Raw genomic sequence first — 17,362 nt, 5'->3', positions numbered from 1 at the left:
ATGCTAAAATGAAGAATCTTAAAAAAAGATAAAAATAAAGTAGAAAGATAAGGCACAGAGTAACAGCATTGCACATTCACTTCACAGTGTAGTGGTAGAAGGATATACAGTACTGGCCTATAAGAAAGCAGGACGGACGACAGAGTACAGAGCTACCTACTAGGGGTGGACGGTATGGTCTAAAATTTATATCACGGTATAATTTGAAGCATGGACGGTAACGGTATATATCACGGTATCGGTGTTTCCGTTAGAATAATTTTTTTTGCCTGATAGGCAGGCTATATAAAGAATGACATCCTCAAGGCATGTAGATTTATAATATTTTAACTTAAAACTAGGCTACTTTTGCGTATAAAGTCATTATATTCCAAATAAAATAAGTCCCGAGTCGAGACTCCGTGCTGCTCCCATTGCAAACAGCGGGGCTGGATTTTGCTAGAAGCATATGTAGCTGCAGAGCCACAGAGCCAGGGGCTCTTTCAGGTCAATTCAGGGCAATTCAGCCGTTGGGTGGGGGGGCGCTGTTGAGCGGCCTGTGACCAGACCTGAAAGAGCCCCTGGCTCTGCGGCTCTGCAGCTGCATGCTATTTTGCAAATCCACTGCTGCAGCCGTCCTCCCGTCCTCTCGTTATCATAACACTACACGTACACGCATATCATAATGTTTACAGCAAACTGTAGTTGATCACCAGGTATGTTTTATTAATGTAGAATAATTCATATAAGAAAAACGATAGGTAAGATCTCTTACCTTTCTCCACTGGTTAAAAATGCCAGGAACTGAAATTGAAACTTGCTGTGCGCCGCGGTGATATGTGTTTATTATGAAATGACAATTGCGTGTTGACTGCGCGAAGCCTCCTAAATAACTTTTTCCAGTTTGCACATATCTATTATCTTTTTTTTTTTTGTATTTTATTTTTTTATTATTTTTTAAACAAACACATAAACAAACATGACAACACACAATAGGATATACAAATACACATATGCTCCAGCTCGTACCCCCCTCTCCCGGACCCCCCATTGGATAATCCAACCATTATAATTTGTTCCTAACCAGACACTACCATTATATGCTGGCTTTTATTCTCTCCACCACTTCTAACCACATTGCCATTTTGGATTCATTGAGACCCAAAATTCTAGCTGTTGATATTTCTTGATAAATCACATCGAGATATGTAAGAATCCAGACCTTACGGCACATTTTTTCCGGTTGAAACCATCGTGATGCTATCAGCTTTTTAGCCACTGTGATACCGGATAAAACCAATCTCTTTAGCTGTGGAGGTACTGCATGCTCAAAGACATCATTCAGCAGTAATACAGAGGGGTGTACAGGTATATCCAGAGTTAAGATATTTGACAATTGCTGGGTCACTTCTTTCCAAAATATCTTAACTGGTGGGCAGTCCCAGTACATGTGCATAAATGTCCCTTCGTCCCCATTTGTACATAAGGAGCATTTGGAGTCTTGTTTAAGACCCATTTTGTTCAGTCTTGTAAAAGTTAAGTATGTCCTGTGAATATAGTTAAGATTGATTTGTTGATGGTCCGGGTTCCTTGATGCAAGGCGTACATTTGCCCAGGCTTCTTGCCAGTCAAAGTCTATCTCCAGGTCTGGTATATCCCTCCTCCAGACTGAGTCTAGATGTAGGGTTTCATACGAGGCCGTTAGTAATTGATGATAAAAATCTGAAACAAAACCTCTCGATGTCTCTCTTTCATAGAAGAATTTGTGGTATCTGTGGTGTACAATTGGTATCCTTAATGGAACACCGTGAGCCTTCAAACATGCCAATAACTGTGCGTAAAAATAATATGAGGACTTGGTGAGATTAAATTTTTTGCATATCTCATCAAAACTACAAAAACCCTGTTTGTTGAAAACGTCTCCTAATGTGTGTATGCCTTGCTTTTCCCATCTAGGGAATCTTATAGGTTGTTTTCCAATCAAGAGTGCATTGTTATTGAATAAGGGAGTATGATTATGCCATTTATGTGGGATAGAGTCTTTTTTTTGTGTTTCACGCCATATCCGGATTGCATGAGTGATTATGGGGCCAAATTTCCGTTCGCATTGCTTAATTGATAATTTGGTGTACACTATGTCCTTCAGCCTATGTGGAGCTACTATATTTTCTTCTAAATTTCTCCAGGATACTGATGCTTGGGGATCAAACCATGTTGTCAGTGGTCTTAAAGTGTATGCCTTAAAATAGTGGTGGAAATCTGGAAATGCCATACCACCGTCTGCTTTGTTTCTCTGTGCGGTGGATCTTTTTATACGTGGTGGTTTGTTATTCCAAATAAATTTGTATGTGGAGGAGTGTAATTCTTTCCAGTAACCCTTTGGAGGGGGTAACGGTAGCATTGAGCTGAAGAAGTTGATTCTAGGTAGGACGTCCATCTTAATTATTGATATCCGTGCTTGTACTGAGTTTTTAAGTTTTGACCACCTGACAAGGTCGTATTTGATTTTGTTTTGGATTTTTATGTAATTGTGCTTCACCGTTTGGCTTATGGTAGGGAATATTTCAACTCCCAAACATCTAAAGTGTTTTACCATCGGTATCTCTTCTGGGAGGGTTATATTTCTTTTTGCAGGGGCGTTAAGTGGGAGGAAGGCCGACTTCGGCCAATTTATCCTAAATCCCGATAAATCTCCAAAGTCCTCAATCAACTTGAGAAGATGAGGCAGTGCAGTGTTGGGGTTTTGCATGAACAGTATTACGTCGTCCGCATATAAACTAATTTTGTGTTGTGTGCCCTTGATTACGATTGGTTCTATGGATTGGGATTGTCTTATATATTGTGCTAAAGGCTCTAATGATAGATCGAATAGTCCGGGACTAAGGGGGCAACCCTGTCTGGAAGACCGTGATACTGGAAAGATTTCGGAGGTGATTGTACCTGTTGTAATCATGGCCGATGGGTCTTTGTATAATACTTTAATCATATCAATGAATCCTTTTCCTAACCCCATCCTTTCTAATACTGCCCATAAATACGACCATTCAAACCTGTCAAAAGCTTTCATTGCATCCAGGGACAGCATCGCCTTAGGTGTGTTGTCTTCCTTGTTAGCATCTAGTACGTGTAGTAATCGTCTTATGTTATCAGTGATCAGGCGGCCTCTTATGAAGCCTGTTTGGTCCGGATGAATTAAAGACGTCATATGCTTTTGTAGTCTGATGGCTAATACCTTAGAGTACAGTTTGATATCGGTTCCGAGGAGGCTTAAAGGTCTGTAACTACCGCACTCGGTGGGGTCTTTGTCTTTTTTGAGGAGGACTGTTATGAGTGCAATATTGTCATTCTTATGGAAGTTCCCCTCCTTGACTGAGTATAAAATCATATTTAGTAATAAGGGTCCAATTATGTCCCAACAAGAGAGGTACATTTCTGGTGGGATACCGTCTCTTCCAGGGGCCCTTCCACTTTGCATTTCAGATATGGCCTCCCTAAGTTCATCTAGTGTGATCGGTGTTTCTAACCGTTTAGCGTCATCCTCTGAAAGTTTAGGGAGGTTAATTTGATTAAGATATGTGTCCATTTTGTTTTGATCGAAGGTCGTTTCTGATTTGTATAAGTTGGAGTCAAATTCTTTGAATGTCGTGTTTATTTCTTTGGGTTCTGTAACAAGCCCTTGTTGTGCTCTAATGGTAGTTATATCTGCAAATTTTGCGTTGACTCTTAGTCGCATGGCTAATAGGTGACTTGGTTTGGAACCTTGGGAGTACTGCTGTTGTCTTGTGCTACGTATTTGCAATTCAGATTGTTGTCTGTATATGGCGTTAATCTCTTTTTTTAGTATATTGACTTGATTTTCCAGTTGAACCGAGTTGTTGTATTGCAAAGAATTAAATAACGTTCAGTAAAGTGTTTCCAGTTCAGCCAGTTTTGAGCATCGATTCTTGCGTATTTGGGAGGAAAAGCTATCAGTGAAATCCTTGATCATTCCCTTTGTCGACATCCATAATATTCTGGGGTCCTGCACTGAATTGGCATTTATCCGTAGGAATACCGTAAGAGCTTCTTTGATTTGTGTAATGAATTCCTTGTTATTAAGCAGCATCGTGTTAAATCGCCATCTTGGGGCTCGGGATGATAGTATACCAAATGTTCCTTTTAAGAGTAAATAACAGTGATCAGACAATGCATTGGGTATCATTTCCACATCGTAGTTATCAAATAGTCTCGGGGTTGTGAAAACGTAATCTATTCTGGATAATGTATTATGTCTCGCAGATCGACAAGAGTACTTCCGGGTCATGGGGTTGAGTGATCGCCATAAGTCATTTACACCTGTAATCTTCGACCAATCCTTTAATGCATTAGATGCATTTTTTTGTTCATTGGAAAAGGAGGGGTTTGATTTGTCCATCCTTGGGTTCCAAATGGCATTAAAATCCGCACCGATTATAAATGAGTATTCGGGAAGGTCTAACATTGCTCTGGTAAGTGTAGTGAAGAAACTAACTTCGTATAAATTTGGGGCGTATACCGCTACCAACGCTATTTTTCTGTTCTTGTGTAAAATCTTAGCTATAGTTATCCGACCATCTGCATCAGACCATACTCCCTTCAATTCAATATTCAACTTCCGTCTAACGACTATGGCTACTCCCCGAGTTCTCGTTCCAAAGGAAGAGTGACTGATGTTATGATATGTGTTGTCCGCTAACATATCTATGTCTTTCTCTAAAATGTGCGTTTCGCTTAGCAGAGCTATGTCCACCTGTTCTTTTTTCATCAGTGTGAGCACGCTTTTTCGTTTGTGTTGTTTATTTATTCCACCAGTGTTCCATATCATTATGTTCAAACTAGCCATAATCTATACATGTTGTTGTATGGTTGTTGGTAATGCAATATTTTTTTGACGCTTCTATTGAGGCTAATGTGGGCAGGTCTCTAAATGGCTGGAATAAGGGGGAGGTGAACGGAGGGGGGAGGGGGTGAAGTACATAAAACAAAATAACCCTAACGTCTTGCACAGACGGGTTACACATAAAACACATATGGCCCATCCCTAATGGATGGGCTAAAATGATTAACAGAACATACAAACAATAACCCAAGGCCACTCCATTCAAACCCATTAGCCCAAGGGTCTGGGTGAGTAGCCCAACGTTAACCGCATTTCCCTAGCCAAAGATGAGGGAAAATATAATATAATAATATGAGAGAGAGAGAGAGAGAGAGAGAGAGAGAGAGAGAGAGAAAGAGAAAGAGAAAGAGAAAGAGAAAGAGAAAGAGAAAGAGAGAGAGAGAGAGAATCAAACATTGACCTGAAAGAGAGGGTGGAGAGATAAGAAGGAAAAATTAAATAAATGAATTGGAACAAACAAACAAATGGAATGGATATGAGATTGAGAAGAAAAGAAAATCACAAGAGATAAATGAAAAGAAAGGAAGACTTGCATCTGCAGCACTGCATGCAGTGTCCTACGTGTATTCAGTCAGGTCCCGGGTAGTCATAGCAACGAGGACGCCTTGGTGATGATGACATATCTATTATCTATGACTAATTCTATCTATTTTTAGGGGCAAATGCGATTGAAATAGTCGCGCTGTGGTTACATGACGACGACGTCATTGCTATTTTAGAGCTGCTCTACCGGTTACACGGTATAGTCAAAATCCATACCGTAGAGCAAATTCATACCGTTTATACCGTATACCGTTTATACCGTCCACCCCTACTACCTACCTTGTTGCCCTGCGAGGGGACGAGCAGGGACCAGGTGAGGTTGGGGTAGTACAGGCTGTAGAGCTCTCCTGAGGGCTCCACTGTCTCCACGTGGAAGCGGTAGCCTCCAAACACATAGACGGCATCAGTCTGCTCGTGGTACACTGCTGAATGCCCGTACAGACCTGAGGGAAGAGGATAACCAGCAGCCGTCAGTCAAAGTGCCTTCAAGTAGACTTGGAAAGAAGACAAGAACTTCCAAGGAAAAATAACTCTGGCGAACGTACTTCAAAAAAGACACCCACAGAGTTTCTCTCCGTGTCACTTTACCCCACTGGGGGGTGCAGTATTATCCAGAGCCAGCTCTAACCGGAGCCAAGCCCTCTTTGTTACTCATCTGTAGGGTTGATTACCTTTCACATTTGAACCGATAAGCTGTGAATCGATACCGGTACCCAACGGTACCTTTTTTTCTGTACTTTATTTAGTCTCTAAAAATTTAATCTACCTACCTCAGTTGTAAAAAAAAAAAAAAAAAAAAAAATCCAAACTTCAAATTATTTATATCATTATTTATTTAGAACAATTTGTTAATATATATATATAATATATAATATTGCAGCGAGCGTTGTCTGCATCTAGCTTTGTAAAGTGTAACAAGACTTGCGACCGTTTTCGGCTTGCCCCGACTGCTCTGTTGTTGAATCAAGTCAAATCCTAGGTAAGCGTGTAGCACCGACGTGATTCGGTCAGTAGTGGACCCTTAAAAGTACATGATTCGGTAGCCATCCCTACTCATCTGACGTGCTCTTTGACCAAACGGAGAGAGGATCTGTAGGTGGTTTTCATATTATTTAGCAATGAGGTCAATAGACAATGTGCATTTTGGTGACGTTCGATGTCACAAATATACAACCCAGGTATCGAGCACCATCAATCGTAATCGTGGCTTATATGTAAACATAGCCACAGGCTAATAAAGGTTAGCAGCACTTTACTTCACTTTTGAAAAGTAATATAGATCTAATGCGCCGCACTCGATTTGAAAGTTCTACTAATAACCTAGCAGATGAGGCTAGACCATTCAAGTATGTTGAATGGAAAGTGAATACCACTATCTAAGTTTTAAACTAGCGTTCGCTAGTGCCACGTTTATAGCTATAATACGTTTCTAAAGTTACCAATATTGATGCAACTGTAAATTAATTGGAGCCTTGTGGTTTTGAATGTAGACGATTAATTTACTGCCTTATATGCTGATACCAAACACTTCTACACCAAGGTCCAGGAACATGTTACTGCTACTAGCTGACTGGATCCTTGCTATAATTGCAGACAAAAACATTAAAAGTCCAATCGAATGCTCCAGGGTATCTGACCAACAACTTCCAGATGATAACAGGACCAGACGCGTGAAGCCTTTTTACAACGCATCCGCGTTTCCGGCGCTCTGATTGGCCAGGTCATGTGACATGTGCGCCCAATAGAGTGTTTGCCCATTTCCGCGTCGAAAAGCCTGCAAACTACCTGGCGTTCTATCGCCATGCTCTAAGTCTAAGACAAACTCTAACCTTAACCAACTTCGAAGAGTGCCTAAGCTTAACCAGTGTAGAAACTTGCCGTCCCACGATTGGCGCTCATGTCACATGACCTGGCCAATCAGAGCACAAAACGGGAAACCAGGAAACGCGGATGCGTTGTAAAAAGGCTTCAAGCGGACCAGACCCCCAAATCGCTTGGAATGAATGATATGAACTAGGGCAGAAGTGTGATTAAGGGCATGTGATGCTACTACAGGAAGTGCATGCTACTACAGGAAGTGCATGCTACTACAGGAAGTGCATGCTACTACAGGAAGTGCATGCTACTACAGGAAGTGCATGCTACCTCAGTCACTGAGGGAATGAGCAGCAGAGGGCGGCTCACAGCCAATCGTCCGTGACCCAACCAACCATGTGATATTTGAACCAATTGCCAACGGGGAAGGTGTGAACCGCTGCCTAGAGTTGGTGCTGGAAGGAACACCACGACAGAAAAACTATAAAAGTGTCCCTTCTTGTCACCCCATTTGAAAAACGTCTTTTTGATCATAATAAAAATTATATTCTTTGCCGTGTCATAACTCAAACCAGTCAAAGACCTCTTGGTTGGAAGCCAGAGGTGAGGGCAGTGAGATCAACTCAAATAAGATAAGATATTGCTTTATTGATCCCCTTGGGGAAATTCGGGAATGTACCAGGAGCTAAGTTGGGTAACATTATTATGCCTCCAGACCTGTAGGGGGCGTGCCAGTGTGAGAGGCGATGGTCCAGTTCCCAGTCTGGGGGCTGAACTCCAGCAGGTGGTGGTTGAAGCCGTTCTCTGGAGAGTAACCTCCGATCAGCAGCACAGAGGAGCCTCGGCGCACCGTCAGGGTGTGGCCCGCCACCGGGGGCAGCGCTGAGCTCTAACAGAGGAGACACAAGCTCACGTCAACGCTGCCGAGATGGTTCAATATCTTTTCATACTGCCGATATACTCGCTTGTATTTCTACAAACCAATGCTGACCTTGTACTCTCTCCAGACTAAACTGCTGAGGTTGAGACTCCACGCATCCATAGCGACACCCTTCTGAGTGACTCCGCCCACCACCAGCATGAAGTTGTGATTGGCTCCCTGGCCGACAGAGAGAGCCTCGTGAGCGGTCAGCAGGGCGGAGGCGTGGTGGTAGCGAGGGCTGGGGGTGGAGCCATCCTCCACCGAGCTCGTCAACATCTGGGTCCAGCGCCGCTCCGACACGGAATACCTGAACCGACCAATCAGAGGCTTAGTTACGAGGGAGAAACGGTCGGAATAATATCCGACGTCAATGATGTAAATGTCAGTCTTATCAGATACCGTCTTATCTCTCAAATGTGAGCATATTTGCATAAAACGGCATCAACCGTCATCCTCCTACCTGTAGACATTTCCCAGAATGCCCTCTGAGAGAGAGAGTCCTCCGTACATCCAGAGGCTCCCCTGGGGTCCTGACACCAGAGAGTGGCCCATCCTGTGCAGGAACCTGTGGGCATGGTTCTGTGGGGGGGGGGGGAATACACTTTATTTGTATAGCACTTTTCATACAGAAGTTGCAGTTCAAAGTGCTTCACAACAGTAAAAAATACAGGCGTAAGCGAGCATAAAAAAGATAGAGAGGTAGCAATAGTTCAATAAAAATATAACAACAGAGCAGTGCAAAGTTCTAACATACAACAGAGCATCGCTCTTAATACTTTGAGTTTCTTTACAAAGTTCTAACATACAACAGAGTATCGCTCTTAATACTTTGAGTTTCTTTACAAAGTTCTAACATACAACCAAGCAGTGCGTCAGTTTTGAATTATAACAGAGCAGCGCTCTTAAAAGTACAGTGCATAGGAGGTAGTGAGATACAATTTGCATAGAAGGGTGGGGAAACAATGTCGTCGCATACATGTTAAAGATTCATAGATCAGCATTCATATGAAGAGTGTGGTGCGTGAAAACGGAAACGTAAATATGCTGTTGTGACATTTCAGGAAGGTGTGATTATGAATGGCGTGTTATGTCCTCACCACTGTGAGCCGTGACACTTCAGGAAGGTGTGATTATGAATGGCGTGTTATGTCCTCACCACTGTGAGCCGTGACACTTCAGGAAGGTGTGATTATGAATGGCGTGTTATGTCCTCATCACCACTGTGAGCTGTGACACTTCAGGAAGGTGTGATTATGAATGGCGTGTTATGTCCTCACCACTGTGAGCTGTGACACTTCAGGAAGGTGTGATTATGAATGGCGTGTTATGTCCTCACCACTGTGAGCTGTGACACTTCAGGAAGGTGTGATTATGAACGGCGTGTTATGTCCTCACCACTGTGAGCCGTGACACTTCAGGAAGGTGTGATTATGAACGGCGTGTTATGTCCTCACCACTGTGAGCTGTGACACTTCAGGAAGGTGTGATTATGAATGGCGTGTTATGTCCTCACCACTGTGAGCTGTGTGTCCAGCAGCGTCTCCCACACCAAGCTGCTGGAGTCCAGAAGAGTAGAGCAGTCTGAGGCGGCCCAGGCGTCCGAGCACACACACACGCCCAGAGACTGCCACGAGCAAAGAAGTAGAGATATTACGGTTACTGTTTTTTCCTCAAGACTGGTGTATGAGTCCAGGGTGGCCAGTCGATGTACTGTGAGCTTTTCTTGTGTGTGTGTGTCTTCTCATGTTGCATAACCTTTTAATTATACATAAAGCATGTAGCCCATTATTATTAATATTATTATTATAATTAGTATATCATGTGGTCAGCGTTTGTTCTTTCCTACCTTTCATGGTAGACAAAGCAATATTCCAGCACGCCGCTTATGAAAATAGTTGTGGTTATGATAGTATTACCTACAGCTAACCCCCACCGAATGAACCACATCGTCAAAACATCACACCGTTGCAGAGGTCGTGCACATAAGTCCAAGTCAAGTCCAAGTCATTGAGGGGCAAGCTCGAGTCAAGTCTCTCTACTCTCTAATGTATAATTGTTTTTGTCTCAATATAGAGAGTGGGAAAAGATTTATATAGAGACGTTACTCAGGGTAACAGGACATTAATAGGCATGCAATAATAACTGTAACCTATTCTTCAATAACAGTTAAGAGTACAACTATATTATCATCACTCCTTTATCTAAAGTTTGAATGTGGACTGGTGTCTCTCCCGTTGCCATGTACAAAACAATGGTTGCTATGTTAGAGGCAGCCATCCAGGAAGAAAGAGAACTGCAAAGGTCTATATTGTCTAGTGGTCACCAACCCGTCGATCTTGATCGACTGGTCGATCTTTGAGACTGTCCCTGTAGATCCTTCCATGAAAATTAAAAAAAAAAAGAAAAAAAAAATTGTATAGATCTTACCCTGAGAGTCCACATTACAGTTCTACTTTTGTTTTGATGTGAAAAGTGATGCTGCACTTAGCACTGACTGAGAAAGTACACATTACAGTTCGACTTTATAAAATGCTAATTGTAAATATGTTTGTCAATGTTAATAATATGAGAAAGTCCACATTACAGTTCTACTTTTGTTTTGATGTGAAAAGTGATGCTGCATAAGATGACTGCACTTAGCACTGACTGAGAAAGTACATAATAGTTCTACTTTGACGTTTTAATGTTGGACCAAAGCATTGCATGTAATTAGAATACAGGCAAATAAAAGTCATTTAGTTTAAAGTACAATCTTGGCTGTCTTTTTCTCTCAACGCTTCAATAGGTAGATCTTGCCTTCACCAAAAAAAAAGTGATCTTGGGCTTAAAAAGGTTGGTGACCACTGGTCTACATGGACCACCTCATCTCTATCGTCTACATGGACCACCTCATCTCTATCGTCTACATGGACCACCTCATCTCTATCGTCTACATGGACCACCTCATCTCTATCGTCTACATGGACCACCTCATCTCTATGGTCTACATGGACCACCTCATCTCTATCGTCTACATGGACCACCTCATCTCTATCGTCTACATGGACCACCTCATCTCTATGGTCTACATGGACCACCTCATCTCTATCGTCTACATGGACCACCTCATCTCTATGGTCTACATGGACCCCCTCATCTCTATCGTCTACATGGACCACCTCATCTCTATCGTCTACATGGACCACCTCATCTCTATGGTCTACATGGACCACCTCATCTCTATGGTCTACATGGACCACCTCATCTCTATCGTCTACATGGACCACCTCATCTCTATCGTCTACATGGACCACCTCATCTCTATGGTCTACATGGACCACCTCATCTCTATCGTCTACATGGACCACCTCATCTCTATGGTCTACATGGACCACCTCATCTCTATGGTCTACATGGACCACCTCATCTCTATCGTCTACATGGACCACCTCATCTCTATCGTCTACATGGACCACCTCATCTCTATCGTCTACATGGACCACCTCATCTCTATCGTCTACATGGACCACCTCATCTCTATAGTCTACATGGACCACCTCATCTCTATGGTCTACATGGACCACCTCATCTCTATCGTCTACATGGACCACCTCATCTCTATGGTCTACATGGACCACCTCATCTCTATCGTCTACATCAGGGGTCAGCAACCTTTTTGACATGGAGTGCCTGTTTGAAATATAGTTGTAACTAGTGTGCCTCAACAATATTCCATGCATCGTAATTTTTTTTTCTCATAATCAGGTCTTTTTAATGATAATTTTTACATTATTACATCATTATTGTTATTGTTATTATTAACAATATTATTATGATGGTTGTATCAACCCTAAATCTGAGTTGGGGGGGGGGGATGCAATGCAGACAAACAGCTGCATACAGTGCGACCATTTCACTCACATTTGCCCATTCATTTTTGGACACATCACACACCATCGGTGTGTGTCCTGTACGTGTGCTGTCATAGCTCCACCTACAGGCCTAATGGAGAACACCAGGAGAACACCAGGATGTGAATGGAGGGTGAATGTGAGGTATATCGTGTAAATAAGTTTTGATTGATCGCAAGACTACACTGTAAAAAAAAAATTATTAGTTACCAGAACTTAAAAATATTGAGTTCAGTTACTGTGCATTAAGGTTTTCAGTTTTCAATCCATAATAAGTTAACAGAAAAATAAGTACACAACCACATTATTTCATCCTAATAAAACTAAAAAACAATGTTTATTGTCATTGTTTTAAGAACACAAGTTGACTTGGTAATACTCACATTTTGAGTAAAAAAATGGCTTTTAACATGTGCAATGTTCAATGAAATAGAAAAATAAATAATACAATTTGTTGATTAATCCCACTGGTCACAATGGTGACCGTAATAATGTTTTTGTTATAAGGCTCTGCAAATGTTACTGAATGATGTAGCAATGTATTTCCAGCTAAATTGAAATAATAAACAAATAAAGGGTCTCAATTAAATATGTGGAAGTAAAAAGAACCTGTGGGAGGATTTCAACAAGATAAATGCGACAACAGTGCAAAATAGTTCACTATAATATTTCAAAGCAAAATTTTTTTTTTTTTTTTTTTTTTTTTTTTTTTTTAGTGCTGCCCCCTGTGCCTATGCAAATGCCCCCGCGTGCCTATGCAGGCACGCGTGCCTAGGGTTGCCTACCCCTGGTCTACATGGACCACCTCATCTCTATCGTCTACATGGACCACCTCATCTCTATCGTCTACATGGACCACCTCATCTCTATAGTCTACATGGACCACCTCATCTCTATGGTCTACATGGACCACCTCATCTCTATCGTCTACATGGACCACCTCATCTCTATCGTCTACATGGACCACCTCATCTCTATGGTCTACATGGACCACCTCATCTCTATGGTCTACATGGACCACCTCATCTCTATCGTCTACATGGACCACCTCATCTCTATGGTCTACATGGACCCCCTCATCTCTATCGTCTACATGGACCACCTCATCTCTATCGTCTACATGGACCACCTCATCTCTATGGTCTACATGGACCACCTCATCTCTATGGTCTACATGGACCACCTCATCTCTATCGTCTACATGGACCACCTCATCTCTATCGTCTACATGGACCACCTCATCTCTATAGTCTACATGGACCACCTCATCTCTATGGTCTACATGGACCACCTCATCTCTATGGTCTACATGGACCACCTCATCTCTATGGTCTACATGGACCACCTCATCTCTATCGTCTACATGGACCACCTCATCTCTATGGTCTACATGGACCACCTCATCTCTATGGTCTACATGGACCACCTCATCTCTATCGTCTACATGGACCACCTCATCTCTATCGTCTACATGGACCACCTCATCTCTATGGTCTACATGGACCACCTCATCTCTATGGTCTACATGGACCACCTCATCTCTATGGTCTACATGGACCACCTCATCTCTATCGTCTACATGGACCACCTCATCTCTATGGTCTACATGGACCACCTCATCTCTATGGTCTACATGGACCACCTCATCTCTATCGTCTACATGGACCACCTCATCTCTATCGTCTACATGGACCACCTCATCTCTATGGTCTACATGGACCACCTCATCTCTATCGTCTACATGGACCACCTCATCTCTATCGTCTACATGGACCACCTCATCTCTATCGTCTACTCTACACCATGGACCACCTCATCTCTATGGTCTACATGGACCACCTCATCTCTATCGTCTACATGGACCACCTCATCTCTATCGTCTACATGGACCACCTCATCTCTATCGTCTACATGGACCACCTCATCTCTATCGTCTACATGGACCACCTCATCTCTATCGTCTACATGGACCACCTCATCTCTATCGTCTACATGGACCACCTCATCTCTATCGTCTACTCTACACCATGGACCACCTCATCTCTATGGTCTACATGGACCACCTCATCTCTATGGTCTACATGGACCACCTCATCTCTATGGTCTACATGGACCACCTCATCTCTATGGTCTACATGGACCACCTCATCTCTATCGTCTACATGGACCACCTCATCTCTATTGTCTACATGGACCACCTCATCTCTATGGTCTACATGGACCACCTTATCTCTATGGTCTACATGGACCACCTTATCTCTCTCTAGTGTGAGAAACGCCTGCAGTTGTTGCCGATGTTCTCCGTGTCGGAGCCAGAGAGCTTGCGGCCAAAGAAACAGTGGAAAAAAAGCTGAACCCCATGGATGGAATATCATCTGCTTTTCTTACCATGGATCAATGGGACAGAACTGGACTCAGTTATTATAAGTGATAGCTGATGTCAAAAGGAGAGAGGACCTTGGTCGCAGAGTGGAATTAATGTCTTTGTAGAATAAGCTAATATATGACCCTCGCTTACGGAGGCTGGCAGAATAATTATAACTTCGGGTGACTTTTGTTGGAAAACTTTTCTGACACAGAAAATAAAGAATAAAGATTTCGCGTGAGTCCCAAAGCTCGAGTACGAGTCGAGTCGGAGGTCTTTTCAATTAGAGTCTCAAGTCATGTCGGAAGTCTATTATAACAGTCAGACTCGAGTCACGGTGACTTGTGTACATCTCTGTACCCCTGTCCCCGCAATGCCGGGCAGTCCCTTTCACACAGATGCTGGGGGGCGAACGCACATTGTCAATTTGTCTATACCTGAAGAAGACGGCATAATGCATAAACTTTGACCCCCCCATTCCATGTTGGTACCCTTCACACAGAACGGCATGGCGGAATAATGGGGTAAGATTCCCGGCTTGAATGGCCAGTGTGAAAGGGCCCCACAAGGTTGTGTAAGCTAAGCAGGTGAAGTGTTTGCAGGTTAAGTATTTAAAGATCACTATTACTAGGCCACCGTAAGCAGGGTTGTGATTATAGGTGAAGTATTTACAAAATGCAGCATCGATAGGGATAAAATAGGATAAGACTAATACCTGGCGTCACTTTCACACCATATAGTGTATTGAAAATCAAATGGAAGCCTATTCCTCAAGATGAAAAGAACCGGCAGCTCTAATTAATGTTTGTGGGTCTTTATTACACCATGGTGGAAAAGCAGACGACAATGAGCTGAAGGAACAATATAGTTCCATGAAATGTAGTCGCTGGACGAAAGGTTCAGGGTAATTTTGGTCAAAAGGGGTCTTCAGTTGACTAATCGGTGGTTAAAGGTCTTCATCTTTTAATATTTTCAAGTCAGTAATATAATTAATTTTTCTTCAGTTATTACCGGAAAATAACAAGCATGTCAAAGGACATTAGCATGCGACATGTAACTTAAAATATTTGTTGATTACATTATAGATTAATTTTTCAGACTAGGAATTTTAGTTTGAGGAAAGCCGCAATTGACACTAAGCCCATTATAATAAGGGCATAAACTGCCTCCACACATACCGCGTTACAGGTTCCTCTCCCCTCTGCTATTCCACAGTCCTGGGGACAGATTGGCCGGTCGCAGTGGGGTCCTCCGTAGCCCTGGGGACACTGGCACAGATCTCCTTGGCACTGCGCCCCTCCCTGGCATGCTGGCGCCCCATCCTCGCCCCCGTCGGAGGTCTGTCGACAGCGCCGCACCCAGAAAGAGGCATTGAAGCCCTGGGGTCTGTCGGAGGACACATTGGCCTCAAAGTAGACAGAGATCACACCTGGTCGACAAGAGGGTTTAGAGATGGTATGAAAATTCCTCCTACATATTTATTTAGTTGGATTCCAATGCATTTTCTTTTTGTTTCCCATGACTATTACATGACAAATAACACAATTTCCATGACCAATATTTGTTGTTTGTGGTTTATGTTCAGCTAAATATGTTACTGTTGAGAAATTATTTTGGCTTGATTATGGCCAGCTCCAACAATCACTTTGGACTCGAGTAACCAGGAAATATTCTTATTAGGAAAAAGGTTATTAGCGATAAACAAAGCTTGACATGTATCATTTGACCGGGTGAAAACAAGATTATGAACACATTTCTAAGACATTCTGCAAACCCTTTTGGACCTGTATAATTTTCCAGGTCTGGGAAAACCCAAACCCCTACAAATTCCCTGACTTTCCAGATTCTCCCATATGACCGTAGGAACTCTGTTGCCAATGTAGTTTCCTAAAAGTGGCGCCATGTTACTTGTTGCAGCATGGAGCGGCTCAGTAGCCAGCAGGGTCACCTGAGGTCGCCTCCACAGTGACGGGCTGAGTCCTGGTGGTCCCACAGAACGCTCCAATCAGGTTGTGGTCTGAACGGACCACTCCGTTGCTCAGGAAACGAGGCAGGCCATCAAACACGTAGACGTAGGAGCCCTGCAGGACAAACAGGAAGGACGTTGAAGGACAACGCCTTGTGGGAATACTGACGGGATACATGCAGAGCTCTGAAGCTCTAGCACAGTAAACATGTGGATCCTCTCTCTGTGTGTGTGTGTGTGTGTGTGTGTGTGTGTGTGTGTGTGTGTGTGTGTGTGTGTGTGTGTGTGTGTGTGTGTGTGTGTGTGTGTGTGTGTGTCAGAGCATGTGAGCGGAGCGGGCGGTTTTGACGTGAGCGAGGAGTGGGTTTTAAAATGGGTCGGCGCGACGTCCGGAGCGAGAGTTCTCCTCCGCTCCAATCCACTCCGGGCCGCTCACAGTGGTTTAACACTGTTGATGTAATATACATGTAGTACAATGCCAAAGCAACAGGTGGCGATGTACAAACAGCATTGCCTTCGGCTTGGGCCGGCCGTCGTACTCATAGATATATATAGAACACTAGATAGCTTGCCCGCGCTGCCGGCCAATGGAGAGCGACGTCACTGAACCGCCGCCATCTTGCTCCAGTTAGCCTTGAGTGAGAGTGAGTGAGCTGCACAGACAAAAATACTCATAACTCGCTGAAATATTGACGGATTTACAAACTGTTTGGTTTATTACACGCATTATTAACGTGGCTATGATTCAAGCGGTTTGTAAAAAAAAACATCTTTAAAAAATTTCTTTTTTTATAAGTATGCAGTATCATAACTACATCTTTGATGTTTATAGCAAACCAACCCGTTTGTAAATCCGTCAATATTTCAGCGAGTTATGAGTATTTTTGTCTGTGCAGCTCACTCACTCTCACTCAAGGCTGACTGGGGCAAGATGGCGGCGGTTCAGTGACGCTGGTGACTCCGC

The 17,362-nt window shown here is 43.0% G+C and overlaps 1 protein-coding gene across 1 annotated transcript in view; it reads right to left on the bottom strand.

The window, feature by feature from the left end:
• megf8 (multiple EGF-like-domains 8) overlaps window positions 1-17,362 on the bottom strand; it is a 129,005-nt gene that overhangs the window by 52,256 nt on the left and 59,387 nt on the right. The window contains exons 26-32 of the mRNA XM_084308713.1: window positions 16,381-16,513; window positions 15,611-15,861; window positions 9,691-9,801; window positions 8,638-8,756; window positions 8,247-8,484; window positions 7,973-8,144; window positions 5,720-5,883 (exon numbers count right to left, since the gene is read on the bottom strand). Coding sequence (XP_084164839.1) covers window positions 5,720-5,883; window positions 7,973-8,144; window positions 8,247-8,484; window positions 8,638-8,756; window positions 9,691-9,801; window positions 15,611-15,861; window positions 16,381-16,513 — 1,188 coding nt within the window. The remainder of the gene's footprint in view (window positions 1-5,719; window positions 5,884-7,972; window positions 8,145-8,246; window positions 8,485-8,637; window positions 8,757-9,690; window positions 9,802-15,610; window positions 15,862-16,380; window positions 16,514-17,362) is intronic.

This window comes from Notolepis coatsorum (assembly GCF_963971535.1).
Source record: "Notolepis coatsorum genome assembly, chromosome: 2".
In the NCBI taxonomy this organism is placed as follows: Eukaryota; Metazoa; Chordata; class Actinopteri; order Aulopiformes; family Paralepididae; genus Notolepis; species Notolepis coatsorum.
This window is presented reverse-complemented; position numbering and strand designations above follow the sequence as displayed.